The sequence below is a fragment of the Ostrea edulis genome, chromosome 8, assembly GCF_947568905.1.
Source record: "Ostrea edulis chromosome 8, xbOstEdul1.1, whole genome shotgun sequence".
NCBI classification, from domain to species: domain Eukaryota; kingdom Metazoa; phylum Mollusca; class Bivalvia; order Ostreida; family Ostreidae; genus Ostrea; species Ostrea edulis.
In genome coordinates, this window is record NC_079171.1 from 48,309,227 (window position 1) to 48,329,578 (window position 20,352).

At 33.6% G+C, this 20,352-nt stretch overlaps 1 protein-coding gene across 5 annotated transcripts; it reads left to right on the forward strand.

The window, feature by feature from the left end:
• Positions 1-5,081: 5,081 nt before the first annotated feature.
• On the forward strand, positions 5,082-13,092 carry LOC130049144 (uncharacterized). Of its 5 annotated transcripts, none has more exons than XR_008797655.1 (5): positions 5,082-5,097; positions 8,125-8,207; positions 8,423-8,536; positions 9,384-9,508; positions 11,783-13,092. XR_008797655.1 is itself a non-coding variant. In XM_056146339.1 (5 exons), the coding sequence occupies exons 1-5, from the start codon at positions 5,574-5,576 to the stop codon at positions 11,854-11,856; spliced, it is 438 nt and encodes a 145-aa protein (XP_056002314.1). In that variant the 5' UTR covers positions 5,546-5,573; the 3' UTR covers positions 11,857-13,092. The 5 variants fall into 5 exon arrangements, 3 of the variants coding, with proteins under 3 accessions (XP_056002314.1, XP_056002316.1, XP_056002315.1); XM_056146339.1 differs by lacking the exon at positions 5,082-5,097 and adding an exon at positions 5,546-5,615; XR_008797654.1 differs by lacking the exon at positions 5,082-5,097 and adding an exon at positions 7,689-7,836.
• The last annotated feature ends 7,260 nt before the right edge of the window (positions 13,093-20,352 follow it).

The window sequence follows — 20,352 nt, forward strand, 5'->3', positions numbered from 1 at the left end:
AGGATGGATTTTTTACCTTTACAAAAAATCTACAGGTCAAATTTATCTTAAATTTTGCTAAAAGATGGAGTTTAATGTAATAATAAGTCCTGTAATTTCCAAAAAAAAGAAAGAAAAAGAAATATAAGAGAATTTATCGACACCTGTTTGGTACTACCTGATTAAACTCGTGTAGCATCAACTTATAAATCACCAGTAGCATGCTTTGATTTTTTTTAAACTGATCATACGGAGGACAAGCTCTTATGTATTGAATCAATTGCCGGATTAACTTTGTATCATTTTATGTAAACTGATTAATTTTAACAATTTTTCCAAAAAAAAAAAAAAAAAAAAAAAAGAAAAGAAAATCAAAATCTTTATCAAATACACATTTTCAATTCTCGTACAAACACTATATAAATATATATTTAAATCGAGGCAAGCTACTGACAAACGAGTTGATGGTACAGGGGCGTCAAAAGTCTCGATTGAAGTCAGCATTTTGCCAATTCTGTGGTCATCATAACGATCTATTTCGTCAATACAGCTTATCATTGGGTCAAATGCTGTCTGACCTGTTTCATACCGATTGTTAGGCCGTTCTTGGCAGACTGATTTTGACTACGGATAACTCCGTTTACCTGGTCAGGGTACAGGGCTCACGACAAGTGTGACCAGTCGACAGGGGATGTTTACTCCTCCTAGGCACCCACCTCTGGTGTGTCCAAGGGTCCGTGTTTGCCCAACTATATATTGTGTATTTCTTATAGGAGTTATGAGATTGATCACTGTTTCTTATCTTCACCTTTCATAAAAATGTCTTTATTTGAAACATTTGGTAGTAATACGGAACAAACATGTACCTACATATATCATATAGATTTCAAATAAAGTAGCAAAAATTATGCAAGAGAGATCGAAACAAATCAAAATTGCGATGTGATGTATCACGGTTGACAAGGTATTCTTACTCCTCCTAGGCACCTGATCTCATTTCTGGTATATCCAGGAGTTCTTATTTGCTCAACTCACTCTTTTTTTTTATATTTCTTAAAGGAGTTATGAGATTGGTCACTGTTCGCTATCTTCACTTTTCATCTATACCACTACAATTTTGACATGCACTGCTCATAATATGTTTAATTATGAAATTGTCAGCGCACTGCCTACTTTTGTTTTACATCTTTATTCTTTTCCAAAGTACTTGTGTTTTTCCATCATCAAATTAAGAAATAATCTGATCAATGCATCTATACCATATATATTTCAATGTATATCTATTTTTTGTAATAGGAAATGGTGCCAGTGGATCAGTTTACAGTATCTTGACCATTGTTGTAGGAATTTGCCTTCATAGACTGTTTTAAAAAATCATCACAACTTTGAGTGTTTTAAGGTAGTAACATCCCCATATGACGTCATACGGTTTTTCAAAATTGTTATCTATAGGTACTTTCAGAATTTCATTCCATGTTAAATTACTGAGGAAGTTTATATTTTCTACAAATAACCAATTAGTAGTATCTGTATCTACACGTATATCTAAAAATAATGTTTTCAAGGGCAATAACTACTACTGTCTCTGTTGTTTATCTATCGTGAATAGCTTTCGCTGATATCCATAATTAGTTCATATACTTTTTCAAAAGTGAAATTGTTGAAATTAGAATTTTGCCATTTTAACCAGCTGTATGTATAAATATTAAAAGTAGCATTATTACTATTATTAGTATGTTGTTAAATGAAAATATACGATTTTCTGATGTTGACATATATTTCACTCAATGTATATCTGATATCTTTTTGTAGGTAATAGCACATTTTTTCTCTCGTTATTGATTGAATTGTACTATATGTATATTAAGGTAGCTCCACACACGCAGTTTTATCTGATAAGTTTAAAAGGTGTATTTATTTTCATTCATTAGAGTTATAACTAACAAATTATCCAATAAAATACATAGGTCATCACACTTTTTAAGATGCGAGGCGTATATAAACAGAATCGTATATCACCGTCAGAAACTTACAATTACAACAGTGTTATCAAAATTTCATACAAACTGGTTATGACGATATAATAGCATTCGTACCAATGTCATGAAACTGTATCTTCACCAAAATATAGAAAATGTCTGTAAAAAATAAAGGAAATCTTTCTTGATAAAGAAATCAATAAAAAAAAAACAGAGTTATTGCCCCTGGATACAAGATTTTAAAACATATAATTTATTATTCATCAATAACTTAGACTTTTGAAATAGTTTACTTTTAACAATATTTTTTACAATAACTATTGGAAAAGACTTTAACAAAATTGATGTTCCTATCATGCATACATCTAAATAAATCATTGATTTTGCAAAATCGGATGACATCGCAGGAGGGTGGAATTACTTTAAGTGAAAGTTAGTTTTTCAACCTTGAACCATTAATTTTGATAGATAACTCAAGGATGGAGCCACGTTGTTGAACAACTATACCTAAATATTCCAATGAGACCGTGGGTGTACTTAGTATATTTTAATATGTTCAAACAAGTAATTATATCATTTTGAATGTGTGCTGACTTTATGTATTGTGAAATAAAACCTTTATCTACAGGTATTGTCAACTTATCATTTACGTATATGTAATTTTGATTTTTAATATCATGAATAGAGTGAAAACCTTACATAGTTGTAATTGTATTTGTCCATCTATACCTTCTGATTATAGGCAACTGATCCCACCTCTGGTGTGTCCAGGGGTCCGTGTTTGCCCAACTATCTATTTTGTATTGCTTGTAGGAGTTATGAGATTGATCACTGTTCGTTATCTTCACCTTGCATTGATAGAAAAATTTCTCGATCAAGCCATCTTGTTTAAAAATGAATAGTGAATACAACGAATAGAGATCATTGTCATAAATCCTATAAAGAATGCAAAATAGAACAAAACATATTTGGTAAGATCAAAGGTGGGATCAAGTGTCTAGGAGTAAGCATCTCCCTGGTCACCGGTCACATCCGCCATGCACTTTATATCTTGGTGAATGAAATTCGATATAATTTACTGAAAACTCGACATAACTATCGGAGAAGTGATGGCAAAGCAATGCCACCATATGTAGTACTGCAAATGCGATAATCGCATTTGTCAGTTTATTTGAAGCTAGATATTACCAACTATTTGCGTATCGCTTTAATATATGCACATGGATACAATCTGTTGTACACCATGACACAATGGGTTTATTAGCTAATGTAAAGAAAAAAAACGAACGCGTTTAATTGTTTCCAAGAATTTAATATAAACTAACTAATTAATTCAAAAGTGGCTTTTAGCTTCTATCCAAAGTCAAATACACCCGATACTTGTTTTCCAAGGTTTAGAAAAGGGGTGGGGTGCTAGAATAAAGCACATGCATTCGGGTCTTCATCTTCAAAACTCAATAGTTTTATCTTCGTTACAATAAATTGTAGAGGAGTGGCGGAAAAATCCATGGTTCTGACGATGTCGATCAATGGACTTAGAATTCATATATTCCATTTCTTCAATACATTAAAAGATATCTCAGCAATGAATATTTCGTGGTTGTGGTTTTTATACGCCCCTCATTAGACAGGACGTATTATGTTATGTTGCTGTCTCTGCGTCTGTCAGGCTGGCTGTCCGTCTGTCCCTCCAGGGTAATGTATTCCGGACTATTTTCCGTAACGGATGCATATACAACTTTGAAATTTGGTCACATCTTCCTTAAGAATTGTAAGAGGAAGTTTGCATTTCAACTGGATTGATCCATCTTTGACCTACTTTAGGGCTATTAGTAGGCCAAACAGTTTTCCGGACTTTTGTTTCGTTACAGATACATATATTGCCCTGAAATTTACACATAAGCTTCCTTTCAGAGGAATACAAGTTCAGTTTGACATTGACCTTTGACCTTAAAACATGAAATTGGTATTACTTAAGACCTAGGTCTGATAAAGAGATGGCATCTTCAGAAATAATGAAAGGATCTACAAATTTGTATCAATGTCAAAGTGACTCCGGTGACCTTGACCTCTTACCCTAAACTTAATTCTGGTATTACTTTAGAACTGGGACTGATAGAGACATGGGATCATTGAAATGATAAAAGGATGCTGGGACTTACAAACTAGGATCACGATAAAGTGATGCCAGTTTTACTGAAGAAAAGAAGGTGTTTTTTGAAAAAAAATTAAAATCAAAAGCCTTCATGGTCTAGATGTTTTAAATGTAGTCAAAACTTGCATGGGTTTTGTCAAGGGAGGAAAATAGTAGTAGTAAGAAAAAATCTCTTTCCTACAGTCAGTACTTCGTTTGGGAGAATTTATAATCGGTAGATTATAATCATATCTTGTTTCAGCCATTTTACAGTGGCTGTTTTATCATGGTATATTCATATACTAAATACCAAAATGCGTAATATAAAAAGACAAAAAATAGTTACGGTCTGGACCAAACACGCCCCAATTTGTTTCACTTTTGCGTAAAAGGTCAAAGGTAATAAAAAAAAAATGGCACGTTACACATTGTCTTATCATGTTACACTCAAATACCAAATATCAAAGGACCATGTTAAAAAACAAAAAGGTATGGTCTGGACAGAAATTCTTTTATTTAGCCTTTACATAAAAGGTCAAGCTACAAAACACTGTCTTAGCATGAAATACCCACATACTAAATATCAGAGGTCTGTGTCAAAAGCTAAAAAGGTTATGGTAGGGAGAAAAAATTACCTAAAATAAAGGTAAAAATCATGTAATCGGTAACGCTGCCGCGGTTTTTTAAAAATATATATAACAGGTAGTGTTTGATTGATTGTATCTTGCTTAACGTCTCTCTCTCGAGAATTTTTCACTCATATCCAGAAGGGCTTCAAATTTAACCCTTTGCTCGGCGCTTACGGCCATTGAGCAGTGATGGTTCTTTAGCATGCCACACCTAGTGTGACATGGGACATCCGTTGTTAAGATCATCTCCGAGGACCCGTGACATTCACACCTGATCCGAGCATTTGGCGATGGAACTGTCACTTCCTGTTTTAACGACTTAGGTCTGTCGCATGCGGGGCGAACGCTCTACCATCTAGGCCACCGCGGCGGTCAGGTAGTGTTTGAGAATGTATTGAACTTTATAAGACATTATGCAATCAAATGCGTAATCCTCAATTATTTCATAAGTGAGTGTAACAATACATATAATGATACATGTACCACTGCACAGACTAGGGCTGACTGGTATAATGACATTTAAATTAAATAAGACATTGTTTACGACAGTACATACTCAATTTGCGATAACTTCAAATTTGAAAATAATGAAAGGTGTTCATAAAAACAGTTCCCTAAATCCCTGATAACTCAAAGTCATTTTGACGAGCCGATAAATGATGTGTAGGTCGAATCCTTTAGTACAATTTGTAAATATCTATGTGTTATCTATGTGTTATATCTATGTGTTATATCCAAGAAGCTAATCAAACTTATATACTTGTGTGTTTAGCTGGGATTCTCATCACCAATATATATACATTATCTGAAATTCTTGTCTACGATATTCAATGTCACATCGCACCTGTAGAAATGTTGGTACTTATACAGATAGAAAGGCTGGTGTATGTAATGGTAAGGCTTTGTTTTGTTCGGCATAATCACCACCTAGTGTATCTTTAATAGATAAAATGAAATTCTTCAATTGTTCAATCTGCACTCTTGTGTCAACGTCTCGACACTTTTATCTCTTTTAAAAAAAAAATGAAATCGATAGGGCAAGCAATTTCCAAAAAGTGGAAGACAAAAAACCTCAAATAGATAACCGATTTAGGTGACGCCATTCTAAGAATTGAAAGCGAAAGAAAAAAATAAATAATACTGATTAATAAAGATGCATTCTTGATGCAGAAATAAATCCCTCGGTTTTACTATCTGTGCATTATATCATATAGTTACTCTGTTTCAGCGTTAAAAAAAATGCACGGCTACATTACAACTGGTAATTTATACAGCTTGGAACAACTTCAAAATTTACAAAATCAGTTACATGACCCAGTTGTGACATTAAACACATTTAGACTTGTGATTGCAGAGCTTATCTGTTTTGCAGATAATCACTTCTTCTAACGCATGTAAACTGCAAAAATATTCTGGTCTGGTATTTTAAATGCACTTGCAGACAAAACACAAGTACGTTCTTGTAATTTGTTGTTGATTACTAAAATGTTGCGAAGTGTAATGTACCCGATCTCTGGTGTAACTAGGAATAGGTTATCCTTTGCCCTTTTCTCAATAGTGTATTCTTAAAGGCTTCAAAAGATTACTAGCTGTGCCTTATCTTCACTTTCACTTTCGACGGGTTTTCAGAAATACACGTATCGAGAAAACTTAAACTTTAATGAACTGCTTTTATAATTCACTGTATCACATGATTGTATGTTGAACAAGCCTATGGACATTTGTATTAATGCTACTATTCCATCATATCGTCGCCGCTTTATGTCTTTTTTCTATCCATATTACAAAAAAGGTCTCACGAAAAGATACTAAAAATGCATTTAGCTCACCTAAGTGAGGTTTTTTTTATCACAAGCTGTCCGTCGTCTGTCCTCTGATCCGACCGTCTATAAGTAAACCTTTTCACATTTTCGACTTCCTATCTATAACTACTTGGCCAATCTCAACCACACTTGGCCAAACGCACCCTTGAGTGAAGAGAATTTAGATTTGAAAAGATAAAGGGTCATACCCCTTCAAAGGGGAGATAATCACAGAAACCCCATGATAGGTTGGGGTCATTTAAAAATCTTTTGATGAAGAACCACTAGGGCAGAAAAGTTGAAATGAAAGCATCCTCACGTAGTGCAAATTCAAGTTAGTTAGAATCGTGACTCCCAGGGGTAGGGTGGAGCCACAATAGGGGATAGAAGTTTTACATGCGAATATGTAGGATAAATCTATAAAAAAAAAACCCTTCTCAAGAATCAGAAGAGTGGATATATCTACATGAAAGTCTTTTGAGATAGAGTGCATGGAGATTCGAGTTTGTTTAGATCATGGCCCCCGAGGGTAGGGTGCGTCCACAATAGGAGATTAAAGTGTTTCAAGCTGATATATAGGAAAATCTTCCCCAGGACCACTGAGCAAATTCCTATCAAACTTGATACACACCTTTGGGTAAAGGTGATTCAAATTTGTACAGATGAAGGAACGGCATACCTCCCCTTTAGGCAGGGTGGCGTCTCAATGATGGATCAAAATTTTACCTGCAAATACTTAGGGATATTTTTTGAAAAAAAAAATCTTTTCTGTAATCACTCGGTCAATTTAAACTAAACATGGCACAAAACATCTTTCGCTGAAGTTTCTTTAATTGTGGGGCCATGCCCTTTTGCAAGGGGATATGCTAACTAAGTTTTGCATTTTTGTGGTTACCTTTGAAAAGGATTCTTGATCTGAACCAAGATGCTGATATCATCACGGTGTTTGTCTATTGCGAGGAACTGCTGCTCGGGTGATATTAATATGGCCCATGGACGTATTGTTACAATTCACTAAATGCTAAGCTTTTTAAAAGTGTAAATTCATGGCTTATCCAAAGAATAGTAGATGATAAGCACATGAAACATTTTTCACAAATTGCACACGAAAATGGAAAGATTACATACGTATAATAATTTTGTACAATTTGTCACAGAATTCCCCATGACCCCCGCACGTAAAATGATGTATGCAAACATTTTATCTCATGTGGTTGGTACGTGTTAGGACAGTCAGATAATTTTGGAATTTAAAGGAAGGGAAGGTCACCGTGAAGAACATTCAAATCAAATTTACTTCATTCTTTCAGGAGGTAAGACAATTCTTTCTGGTTATATCAGATGTCTATTGCACTATACATCTATATAGTGATTTAAAAAAAAACTGAAATAGGAGATATCAAAATAATGAATGTATTAACAAAACGTTTTGTGATAATCTACATGTACCATTCACTAACTCATTTTAATGATTTTTTTTTTTTTACCAAATAACATACATTGTGTATTTTGTCTAGGGTATATATCTATCTAAGTCAATATATTTCTATAGAAATGAGTTTTTATGAAATAGAACTAGTTCAATATATTTCTATTTTCAGAAAAATAAAACACAGGGAAATGTACAAACTATTCATGACTGCCTTTCCAGCAGGTCTGGTTGTTGTCTGCTTAATTCTACAATGTAAGATGGAGATATTTTCAATTATGATTGTTTTTATGATATTCTGATTATACGAATGCAATATAAATATGTTGTATTATATAATCAATCCTGATTCAAAGGTATGGTATTTGATTGAAGCACAGTCGTAAAAAACATTATATTGGCTAACATTTAAAAAAATGAAATAAAAATAATTCATCACAAACGTTTATTCTAATTTGTTTTCAAATAAGTTATGGTTTAGGTGCTAATGCACAGGACTGCCAAACTGCTAAACTACAGGCTTGCGTTGAAAGCTTCAGGTCTGATGTGTTATCAGCGGGCCGCGACAAAACAAGACTGTGCAGGTTAGGAAGTTTCATTTTTACGACATTTACTTCTCAATTTAGGAGTTGTTGATGCGTTTTAAAATGGGTGAAGTTATTTGAAGTGGAAATGTATAGTTAAATAAGACAATACAATGCCTGATATCATCAACCTCCTGTTGTTGTTTTCTTTTGTGTGAATTCGATCACAAGAATACGCTGTATTTCGGGATGTATATTGACAAGCGTGATTATCTGTATAATGACCGCCTTTGATACTATATATATAATGTAATAATATGAAAAAGTGATCAATGAAATATTAAATATATCGACATATTAGATGATGTGATATACTAAATAACACATTTATTGTTTTTGCCGTGTTTTAAAGAATAAGCATAAAAAAATCAGCTTGCTATGGACTTAGCTTTTAAATGTAGGATCAGGAAATATAAATTCCATTACCTATGTTGCGTAAAAAAAAAACCTTTTGATAAAAAGAAGTTTTGACTAGTAGCTTGGATATGAGGGAGGGGTGTTATAAGAAACAAACTGCATCTAAAAAAGAGATGAACACAAGTTTCTTTGAAATATTCTTATTTTTAAAATGAAATTTCAAAGTTTTCAAAAAAGACGGGGAATAATTTCGATGTATATAGAAAACATTTGGAGTAAAGAGGACATCATAAATTATGTGATCTTCACTGTATGGAGTACTTTGATTATTGGTGTTTAATGGAATTCCAAGACTTTCAAAATAGACGGGAAACATCCATGACGTCGATACACGTGACTATGGAAATCAATATATCTAAAACGTATGATGTAGGAAACACCGTAACGATATATTATTCAACATTTCTAATACAAGTATTCTTATATACAGTGCCGCCAATACCTATTTGAATTGCGTGAATAAAGTTGTCAGTGACTGCAACCTGGACTCCAGCACACACTCAGTCAGCCAGGCAATCACTGCTGCCAAACATGAATTATCTCTAGCCGGATGTGGTAAGTCACGTACAAAGCATTCCAATTACTAGCATGTGCTACCGAATGTTACAATCGGTATCCTCGATATCATTTATGAAGTTTTTGAAATTAAGTCGCACACATAACAATGCATTATAGAAATGATTTACATAAACCAATACGAAAGATGTCATTTTGAAAACATTTAATGGTATAACATGTGTCGTGATTGTCCCCGTCACTCGATGTATAGCTTTGACGTGATCAGTCTACTTTCATATTGATCAGACACAAATTAAACGACAGCAGTATAACATTTCGTATATCTTTGGACCATAGTCGCTGCATGGTTTATTTTATGCATAAATAAGCGTACATGAAATAAAATTGAACTAAATATAATATTGTGGTAAACAAAAAAGAGAAGAAGTACTCAGCTTCGATGAAAACTTTTACTCAATTTAACCTGTTTTATTAAAATCTCTGTAATGTATTGGCATTTTATTTTGACATTGACATCAAAATAAAGGGTCTATGGCCCCGAACAATGGACCAAAATGAAATTTAACTTATTTTTCTGATAGTATGCGTATCTGCCATGTAAGGGGTTAAAACAAAACATTACCATAGAATTTTACAGTCTGGGTGTTGATCACTTCACGTTGATCGGGGGTGGAATTTTACAGTCTGGGTGTTGATCACTTCACGTTGATCAGGGGTGGAATTTAACAGTTTGGGTGTTGATCACTTCACGTTGATTGGGGGTGGGTAAAATACCTTCTAATATTTTTTTTGAAAATATTCGAATTGTTTAATATAGACATATATGTCTTGATACGTTTCTTTAAAATTTAATTATAGATTCTATTATTTTTTACAGTATTGAGTTCGGCGAATAGTTTGAAAAATTTACCTTCAAACATATCCTCTAGCGTGGTTATATAATTACATAAATCAACTTGTGACTAATCATTATTTCATTTATATATAAATAAGTTATAATATATATAAATATATACAAAATAAGTTTTATATATATAGATAGATAGATATATTTGTTTAATTTTAACGTTCCGCTGTTTGTGACGTAACGTCGCTATGTTACTAAATGCAAAGCTGCTGAAGATTTGAAATGAAAGCGCTAAACGTCTTCGTGTTTCATTTTTAACTTTTACCTATATATATATATATATATATATATATATATATATATATATATATATATATATTCATTTACTAATGGATTATGAAAACTAGTACATTTAATCCCTTTCGGACCGAAGTGTTCGAGAGTGGATTTTTGACCTTTACAAAAAATCTACCGGTCAAATTGATCTTTTTATGGAAACTGATTAATTTCCACAATTTCTCCAAAAAAATAATAAGAAAAGAAAATCAAAATCTTTATCAAATACACATTTTCAATTCTCGTACAAACACTATATAAATATATATTTAAATCGAGGCAAGCTACTGGCAAACAATTGATGGTACAGGGGCGTCAAAAGTCTCGATTGAAGTCAGCATTTCGCCAATTCTGTGGTCATTATAACGATCTAGTTCGTCAATACAGCTTATCATTGGGTCAAATGCTGTCTGACCTGTTTCATAACGATTGTTAGGCCGTTCTTGGCAGACTGATTTTGACTACGGATAACTCCGTTTACCTGGTCAGGGTACAGGGCTCACGACAAGTGTGATCGGTCGAGAGGACATGTTTACTCCTCCTAGGCACCCACCTGTGGTGTGTCCAGGGGTCCGTGTTTGCCCAACTATATATTGTGTATTTCTTATAGGAGTTATGAGATTGATCACTGTCCGTTATCTTCTCCTTTCATAAAAATGTCTTTACTTGAAACATTTGATAGTTATAGGGAACAAAAATGTACCTACATATATCATTAGATTTCAAATAAAGTAGCAAAAATTATGCAAGAGAGATCGAAACAAATCAAAATTGCGATATGATGTATCACGGTTGACAAGGGATTCTTACTCCTCCTAGGCACCCGATCTCACTTCTGGTATATCCAGGAGTTCTTATTTGCTCAACTCACTCTTTTTCATTTCTTAAAGGAGTTATGAGATTGGTCACTGTTCGCTATCTTCACTTTTCATCTATACCACTACAATTTTGACATGCACTGCTCATAATATGTTTAATTATGAAATTGTCAGCGCACTGCCTACTTTTGTTTTATATCTTTATTCTTTTCCAAAGTACTTGTGTTTTTCCATCATCAAATTGAGAAATAATCTGATCAATGCATTTATACCATATATATTTCAAAGTATTTCTATTTTTTGTAATAGGAAATGGTGCCAGTGGATCAGTTTACAGTATCTTGACCATTGTTGTAGGAATTTGCCTTCATAGACTGTTTTAAAAAATCATCACAACTTCGAGTGTTTTAAGGTAGTAAAATTCCCATATGACGTCATGCGGTTTTTCAAAATTGTTATCTATAGGTACTTTCAGAATTTCATTCCATGTTAAATTACTGAGGAAGTTTATATTTTCTACAAATAATCAATTAGTAGTATCTGTATCTACATGTATATCTAAAAATAATGTTTTCATGGGCAATAACTACTACTGTCTCTGTTGTTTATCTATTGTGAATAGCTTTCGCTGATATCCATAATTAATTCATATACTTTTTCAAAAGTGAAATTGTTGAAATTAGAATTTTGCCATTTTAACCAATTGTATGTATAAATATTAAAAGTAGCATTATTACTATTATTAGTATGTTGTTAAATGAAAATATACGATTTTCTGATGTTGACATATATTTCACTCAATGTATATCTGATATCTTTTTGTAGGTAATAGCACATTTTTTCTCTCGTTATTGATTGAATTGTACTATATGTATATTAAGGTAGCTCCACACACGCAGTTTTATCTGATAAGTTTAAAAGGTGTATTTATTTTCATTCATTAGAGTTATAACTAACAAATTATCCAATAAAATACATAGGTCATCACACTTTTTAAGATGCGAGGCGTATATAAACAGAATAGTATATCACCGTCAGAAACTTACAATTACAACAGTGTTATCAAAATTTCATACAAACTGGTTATGACGATATAATAGCATTCGTACCAATGTCATGAAACTGTATCTTCACCAAAATATAGAAAATGTCTGTAAAAAATAAAGGAAATCTTTCTTGATAAAGAAATCAATAAAAAAAACCCAGAGTTATTGCCCCTGGATACAAGATTTTAAAACATATAATGTATTATTCATCAATAACTTAGACTTTTGAAATAGTTTACTTTTAACAATATTTTTTACAATAACTATTGGAAAAGACTTTAACAAATTTGATGTTCCTATCATGCATACATCTAAATAAATCATTGATTTTGCAAAATCGGATGACATCGCAGGAGGGTGGAATTACTTTAAGTGAAAGTTAGTTTTTCAACCTTGAACCATTAATTTTGATAGATAACTCAAGGATGGAGCCACGTTGTTGAACAACTATACCTAAATATTCCAATGAGACCGTGGGTGTACTTAGTATATTTTAATATGTTCAAACAAGTAATTATATCATTTTGAATGTGTGCTGACTTTATGTATTGTGAAATAAAACCTTTATCTACAGGTATTGTCAACTTATCATTTACGTATATGTAATTTTGATTTTTAATATCATGAATAGAGTGAAAACCTTACATAGTTGTAATTGTATTTGTCCATCTATACCTTCTGATTATAGGCAACTGATCTCACCTCTGGTGTGTCCAGGGGTCCGTGTTTGCCCAACTATCTATTTTGTATTGCTTGTAGGAGTTATGAGATTGATCACTGTTCGTTATCTTCACCTTCCATTGATAGAAAAATTTCTCGATCAAGCCATCTTGTTTAAGAATGAATAGTGAATACAACGAATAGAGATCATTGTCATAAATCTTATAAAGAATGCAAAATAGAACAAAACATATTTGGTAAGATCAAAGGTGGGATCAAGTGTCTAGGAGTAAGCATCTCCCTGGTCACCGGTCACATCCGCCATGCACTTTATATCTTGGTGAATGAAATTCGACATAATTTACTGAAAACTCGACATAACTATCGGAGAAGTGATGGCAAAGCAATGCCACCATATGTAGTACTGCAAATGCGATAATCGCATTGGTCAGTTTATTTGAAGCTAGATATTACCAACTATTTGCGTATCGCTTTAATATATGCACATGGATACAATCTGTTGTACACCATGACACAATGGGTTTATTAGCTAATGTAAAGAAAAAAAAAAACGAACGCGTTTAATTGTTTCCAAGAATTTAATATAAACTAACTAATTAATTCAAAAATGGCTTTTAGCTTCTATCCAAAGTCAAATACATCCGATACTTGTTTTCCAAGGTTTAGAAAAGGGGTGGGGTGCTAGAATAAAGCACATGCATTCGGGTCTTCATCTTCAGAACCCAATAGTTTTATCTTCGTTACAATGAAGTGTAGAGGAGTGGCGGGAAAATCCATGGTTCTGACGATGTCGATCAATGGACTTAGAATTCATATATTCCATTTCTTCAATACATTAAAAGATATCTCAGCAATGAATATTTCGTGGTTGTGGTTTTTATACGCCCCTCATTAGACAGGACGTATTATGTTATGTTGCTGTCCCTGCGTCTGTCAGGCTGGCTGTCCGTCTGTCCCTCCAGGGTACTGTATTCCGGACTATTTTCCGTAATGGATGGATGCATATACAACTTTGAAATTTGGTCACATCTTCCTTAAGAATTGTAAGAGGAAGTTTGCATTTCAACTGCATTGATTCATCATTGACCTACTTTAGGACTATTAGTAGGCCAAACAGTTTTCCGGACTTTTGTTTCGTTACAGATACATATATTGCCCTGAAATTTACACATAAGCTTCCTTTCAGAGGAATACAAGTTCAGTTTGCATTTCAGCTGAATTGATCCGTCCTTCCGTGACCTACATAAGCGCTAAAAGTAGGCCAAACAGTTTGTCGGTTTGGTCAAAGGCTTCCTCTTGGAGGAATATAAGTTCAGTGTGCATTTGATCTGGATTGGTTCATCCATGACCTACTGTTCAGCTAAAAATAAATCAAGAAGCTCCTGGGCTTTTTCTTCACTACGGATGCTGCGCAGCTATTGTCCGGATATATAGTTATATGCTTCCTCGCGGAGGAATACAAGGTCAGTTCGCATTTCAGCTGGATTGGTCCATCCTTGACCTACTTATTGGAAAAAAAATATCTTAAACAGTTTTCCTGGGTGTCTTTCATTATGGATACAGATATTGCCCTGAAATTCAGCCAAAGGTTTCCTCTCAGAGGAATACAAGTTCAGTTTGGATTTCAGCTGGATGGGTCCATCCTTGACCTACTTTTCAACTAAAAATAGGTATGACAGTTTCCTGGGTTTTTTTTTCATTATGGACATAGATATTGACCTGATATTTAGTCAAAGGCTTCCTCTCAGAGACAAATATGTGCAGTCAACATTTCAGCTGGATAGGCGCACTATGAACTAGCGTACATTAGGGGTAGATGTAGGTCAAACAGTTTTCCAGATTTTGTTTGTATGATCACAGATATTGCTCTGAAATATAGTAACTCAAATTCATATTCCCGAAAGCCTCTTTACTGATTATACATTTTACAATTATAAACTTTTAACACTATGTAGTTATGATAAATTTGTATCCGACCTTGAATCAGAACCCTGGAGTTGCAAGCTTCACAATTTTGGTACATCTCTTTCTGTTTTTCCTTACAATGCATCCATTATTTATTATATACATGTACTATTGCCAACAAAATTAAAGAAGGACCTTTCAATATTTTTAATCATAAAGACATGTAATTACTATGACCATTTTGATTCCTTGTATTTTAAAGCTAGTACCAAAACCTTTAGATTCTAACATGTATACATAAACTGTTTTTAAGTATCAAACACAAAAAAAGAACTTTTAGCTATTGATCTTAATCATAGTGTTTTATTTTGATAAAGAAAGGTGAAGATAACGAACAGTGACCAATCTCATAACTCCTGTACGCAATGTAAAATAGATAGTTGGGCAAACACGGACCCCTGGACACACTAGAGGTGGGATCAGGTGCCTAGGAGGAGTAAGAATCCCCTGTCAACCGATCACACCCGCCGTGAGCCCTATGTCCTGATTGAATGCAAGACAACTTGCCCCCAAGACAACTCGCCCTCAAGACAACTCACCCCCTCTCAGGAAAACTCGCCCTCTTTCAGGATATACCACCCCTTCTCCTGAGACAATTCGCCCCCAATATTATATATAAATATATTATCACATTTTATTTTCATTTTCTGTATGTGTGTGTGTTTAATTCTACAAAAAATTAGACTTTTAACTCTAAAAAGATACGTCATTATATACAGATTTAATTATTGCATTTCAATTTTTTTTTTATATTTTTGATAATTCATTAGGCAATGAAATTTATATTTACTGATCTTCGGAAAATTGATTAAATGTCTCCAATGCAGAGAACAATGGGGGGGGGGGGGTGTTGTTGTTGTTGTTAGGGAGGCGTGTGTGTGTGTGTGTGTGTGTGTGTGTGTTTTATAGATATACATGTAGTATACTCAAGTATAACTAATTCCCGTGGAAAAATCATAAAATTCCCATGTTAGAAATTTTATAACGGCCTTCCTTTACTCATTCTTTTTACGCGGTGATTTCAAAGTGAAAAGTACTCTGATGATGAGTACCTTAACGTTTGAAGTAAATTGATAACAGCTCAATTAGATTTAATAACAGACGCAGATTATACAAAATTATACTACGTCAGCCATAGACCAAGCTAATATTTCCCTACCACACGCTTACTTGCTTCCGCTGAAATTATATATTTTACATGTACATAAAACTGATGATGAATTTGAACCCAGACACTGGCTTTTCACTAAAATGTTTCGTCTTGCATAAAAAGACTCGAAGTTCGGTGTTGATGTGAACATGTCTTTTTGTCTGTAATGTATATACTATCTGTAAGAAATGTATTAATGTTTGCTAATAAACCTCTTGGATTTAAACCAAAAATAATAATTGTAGACATGTATGATATCAAGGGGAGAATTATCGTAAGAGAGGGGACGAGTTGTCTCGAGGGCGAGTTTTCTTAGGGGCGAGTTATCCTGATACATCCTGCTCAGGTAAACGGAGTTATCCGTAGTTAAAATCAGTGTGCCAAGAACGGCCTAACAATCGGTATGAAACATGTCAGACAGCAATTGACTCAATGATAGGTTGTATTGACGAACTAGATCGTTATAACGACCATACAATTTGCGAAATACTGATTGTTGACTGTTGAAACGCCTGTACCATCAACTTGCTTGTCAGTAGCTTGCCTCGATTTAAAAAGTGACAATACACAGAACAAGCTCTTGTGTATCGAATCATTTGAGAGATATATACACCATATGCAGGTGATAATGGAATATTGCTACATAAATATGGGAAGTTGACGATGGAGGAGCTGAACTCATATCATTCCGTTTTACATACAGTTGAGTTGTCAGTTTGCCATTAATGTCCACTTTAAAAGTAAAGTAAAATAATGGATACTTAATGTATAGATATAAGATGTCATAATGTCATTTAATTGTGTTTTATTGTTTCATTCCTCTATTTGCCCTTGTAAAGCGCCTTACAGTAATTTGCTTTATATAAGCCTGTATATAAATTTTATTATTATCACTGGGGTCATGAAATTTACAATTACCTGTTCCTTCTATGTTCATCATCTAAAAGTATCAATAGTATCAAGGAAGATGTTATCTAATGTTTTACAAATAAATATTATATATCAAGTTTGGTTCCTCCTCGAGTAAGAATTTTTACCCCAGGAATCATGATATTTACAATCTTGATGTTTTACACATAAACGCAATACATATATCAAATTTGCCCAATTTCTACACCAGGGGTCATGCAATTTACAATTTTGATAGATGAGTAAATTACAACATCTGGTATTAATTAGCATTAGTATGACTTATTTACATAAATAAGTGCTTGTGCTACACGACTATATGCATTTATTTTTTCTTACATATGTGTATGGTTTTAGACATTGCTTAATTCATGTCAGTTTCTAAGATCCCCGGGACACAGGAGTCCAGAAAATTACATTTTATATCCCCCTTTTCCAGAGATACTTTCTATCAAATTTAAAAAAAAAATTGTAATGGTAGTTCTCAAGAAGTTAAACATCTGTTTACTGTCACAACAGAAACTGACCACTAGCAATAGGTCACATGAGTGAATCAATTGACCTAATAATCTATTAATTAACATTATTGAAATGTATTGAAATTTTTATATCCATGGTAAGATATTCTTTATATATTTTTATATTGAATTCAATTTGGTACTTTGACCTCTTTATTTTCAAAATAATTGAAATTATGTCTATACACATATGAGAGATGTCTTTGAGAGGAATGTAGGACAACCACCATTTTCAATTGATATTTCATAAAACATTTCACGTTCCTTCAATCTAGCATTGCTAACAGACGTACGTGTATGTTACATGTACAAGCAAATCTTTGATAATCTAAATTATTAAATTGGTTATAATGAATGCAAACAATAAATATTAATGTTAGGAATATTTGACACCATAATTCTCTGACAGTTGAAATAATGTATCACAATTGACGGAATGTAATGTTCTTGAATACAATCGAGTAGTTTATGAAACTATAAGAAATGTACGTTACAATATATCATGTGCACCCCCATAATATCGTACTGATATAGAGTCAGAACAGCATTTACTATTTCAAAAATGGGAACAATGTCGTCTAACAATTTGCATATCCTTTGGATTCGACCCACAAACCACCAGATATGGCCAAGTCTTAAAAATGATTGATTTTGATATCAAAATATTACCTAGGATTTGTGCTATTTGTAATCGTTTATCTTTTTTTATGCATTTCATAGTTTTCAAATACATGTACCATGTCTTCAAAATTATGTTATTTTATTGCCACTTTCTTCAATGTAACGTGAAAGTTATGCAAGTGCTTATCAGTATATATGTAATATACATGTATACAACATCTCACATATATAATATAATTAAACAGCACATTATGTATAAAATAATTGAAGATTATCTCTAGTAACATTTTTTGAATAAATGAATACATGCTACCGTTATGAACTACGCTTTAAAATTATCCGAAAAGTAGGGTAACGAATTAAAAGGACACCCCGTTATGAAGCGCTTCCTGTTAGCCCGAATTTTTTCACAGGTAACATGTGAACGCAGGTGGTACGGTACCTGATCGCGTGTCATTCCTTACATTGTAAATAAATGGTAAATTATCGGTGAGGAAGTAATCGAGACTTCGTTGGAACAACCAGTATGCAGAAGCAACTAATGATGTAAGTGAATTAATATGATATATCAATGCAATTGCAAAGTTCTACGAAAGTATACGATGTTATTTTCACTATCATGTCGTGCCTTCTATACTTCGAAGTTTTTTTTTAGTTTGACATGCGTCATAAATTGGATATCATTTGTAATCGTAACTCCTATACAGCATTCCCTACTTATTTGAAACAAGTTAATGTACAGAGACTTGTCTTCCGGATTGAGTGTGTGTGTGTGTGGGGGGGGGGGGGGGGGTAAATAAAAATTGGAATCCTCTTTAAAATCACTGATCACCTTTGAAGTCGATCTGATAAAGATTGGTAATTAATATATCGTTCAGATTACACACTTATTATATTGTTTTCCACAATCAGGCAGACATGTCCAGATGTACACTGTGGTTTAATGTACATATTATACATGTACATTGTATGTTCTATGGGTGAATGGAATGCAAGGTGAAGATAACGAACAGTGATCAATCTCATAACTCCTATGAGCAATACAGAATAGGTAGTTTGGCAAACACGGACCCCTGGACACACCAGGTGGGATCAGGTGCCTAGGAGGAGTAAGCATCCCCTGTTCACCGGTCACACCCGCCGTGAGCCCTATATTTTGATCAGGTAAACGGAGTTATCTGCAGTCAAAATCAGTGTGCCAAGAACGTCTTAACAATCGGTATATAATGTAAAACTTATACGGTACCAATTTTGATGCACCAGATGCGCATTTCGACAAATAATGTCTCTTCAGTGATGCTGAACCGAAATGTTTGAAGTCCGAAATAACAATGAAGTTTTAGAGCTATTTTAGCCAAACCCAGCGTGCCAAAATATGTGGAGTCAAATTCGTCTATGGATAAGAGCTATGCATTAGGGAGATAATCCTTAATTTCGAAATGAATTTCTAAATTTTATAACAGCAATTAAATATAATAGGATACTTTATTTCTAAGTCCAAATTAGACAAACATGTGATTATTACAACAATGAAGAGAAGAGATGCCAAATAATAGATTGATTGATTAAATATTGTTTGACTTCCCTCTCGAGAATATTTTCATTCATATGGAGACGTCACCACTGCCGGTGAAGGGATGCAGAATTTAGGCCAATAATCGGCTTTTACATCCTTTGAGCAGAAAGGGATCTTTATCGTGTCACACCTGCTGTGACATGGGACCTCGGCGTTTGCGGTCTCATCCAAAGGACCGCCCCATTTAGTCGCCTTCTACGACAAACAAGGGGTACTGAGGACATATTCTAACCCGGACCCTCTTGGGACCCAAACAATAGAATATGCATATTAATCAGTAACAACAACTGACAAGATAGACTCAAAAACACATAATTCTTTTACAAAGGTCATACACACATATATATTACTATAGATCTACCATGTTATTGTTAATAAATCTACTCACAAGATCAAGAATTTCTTTCTCTTCT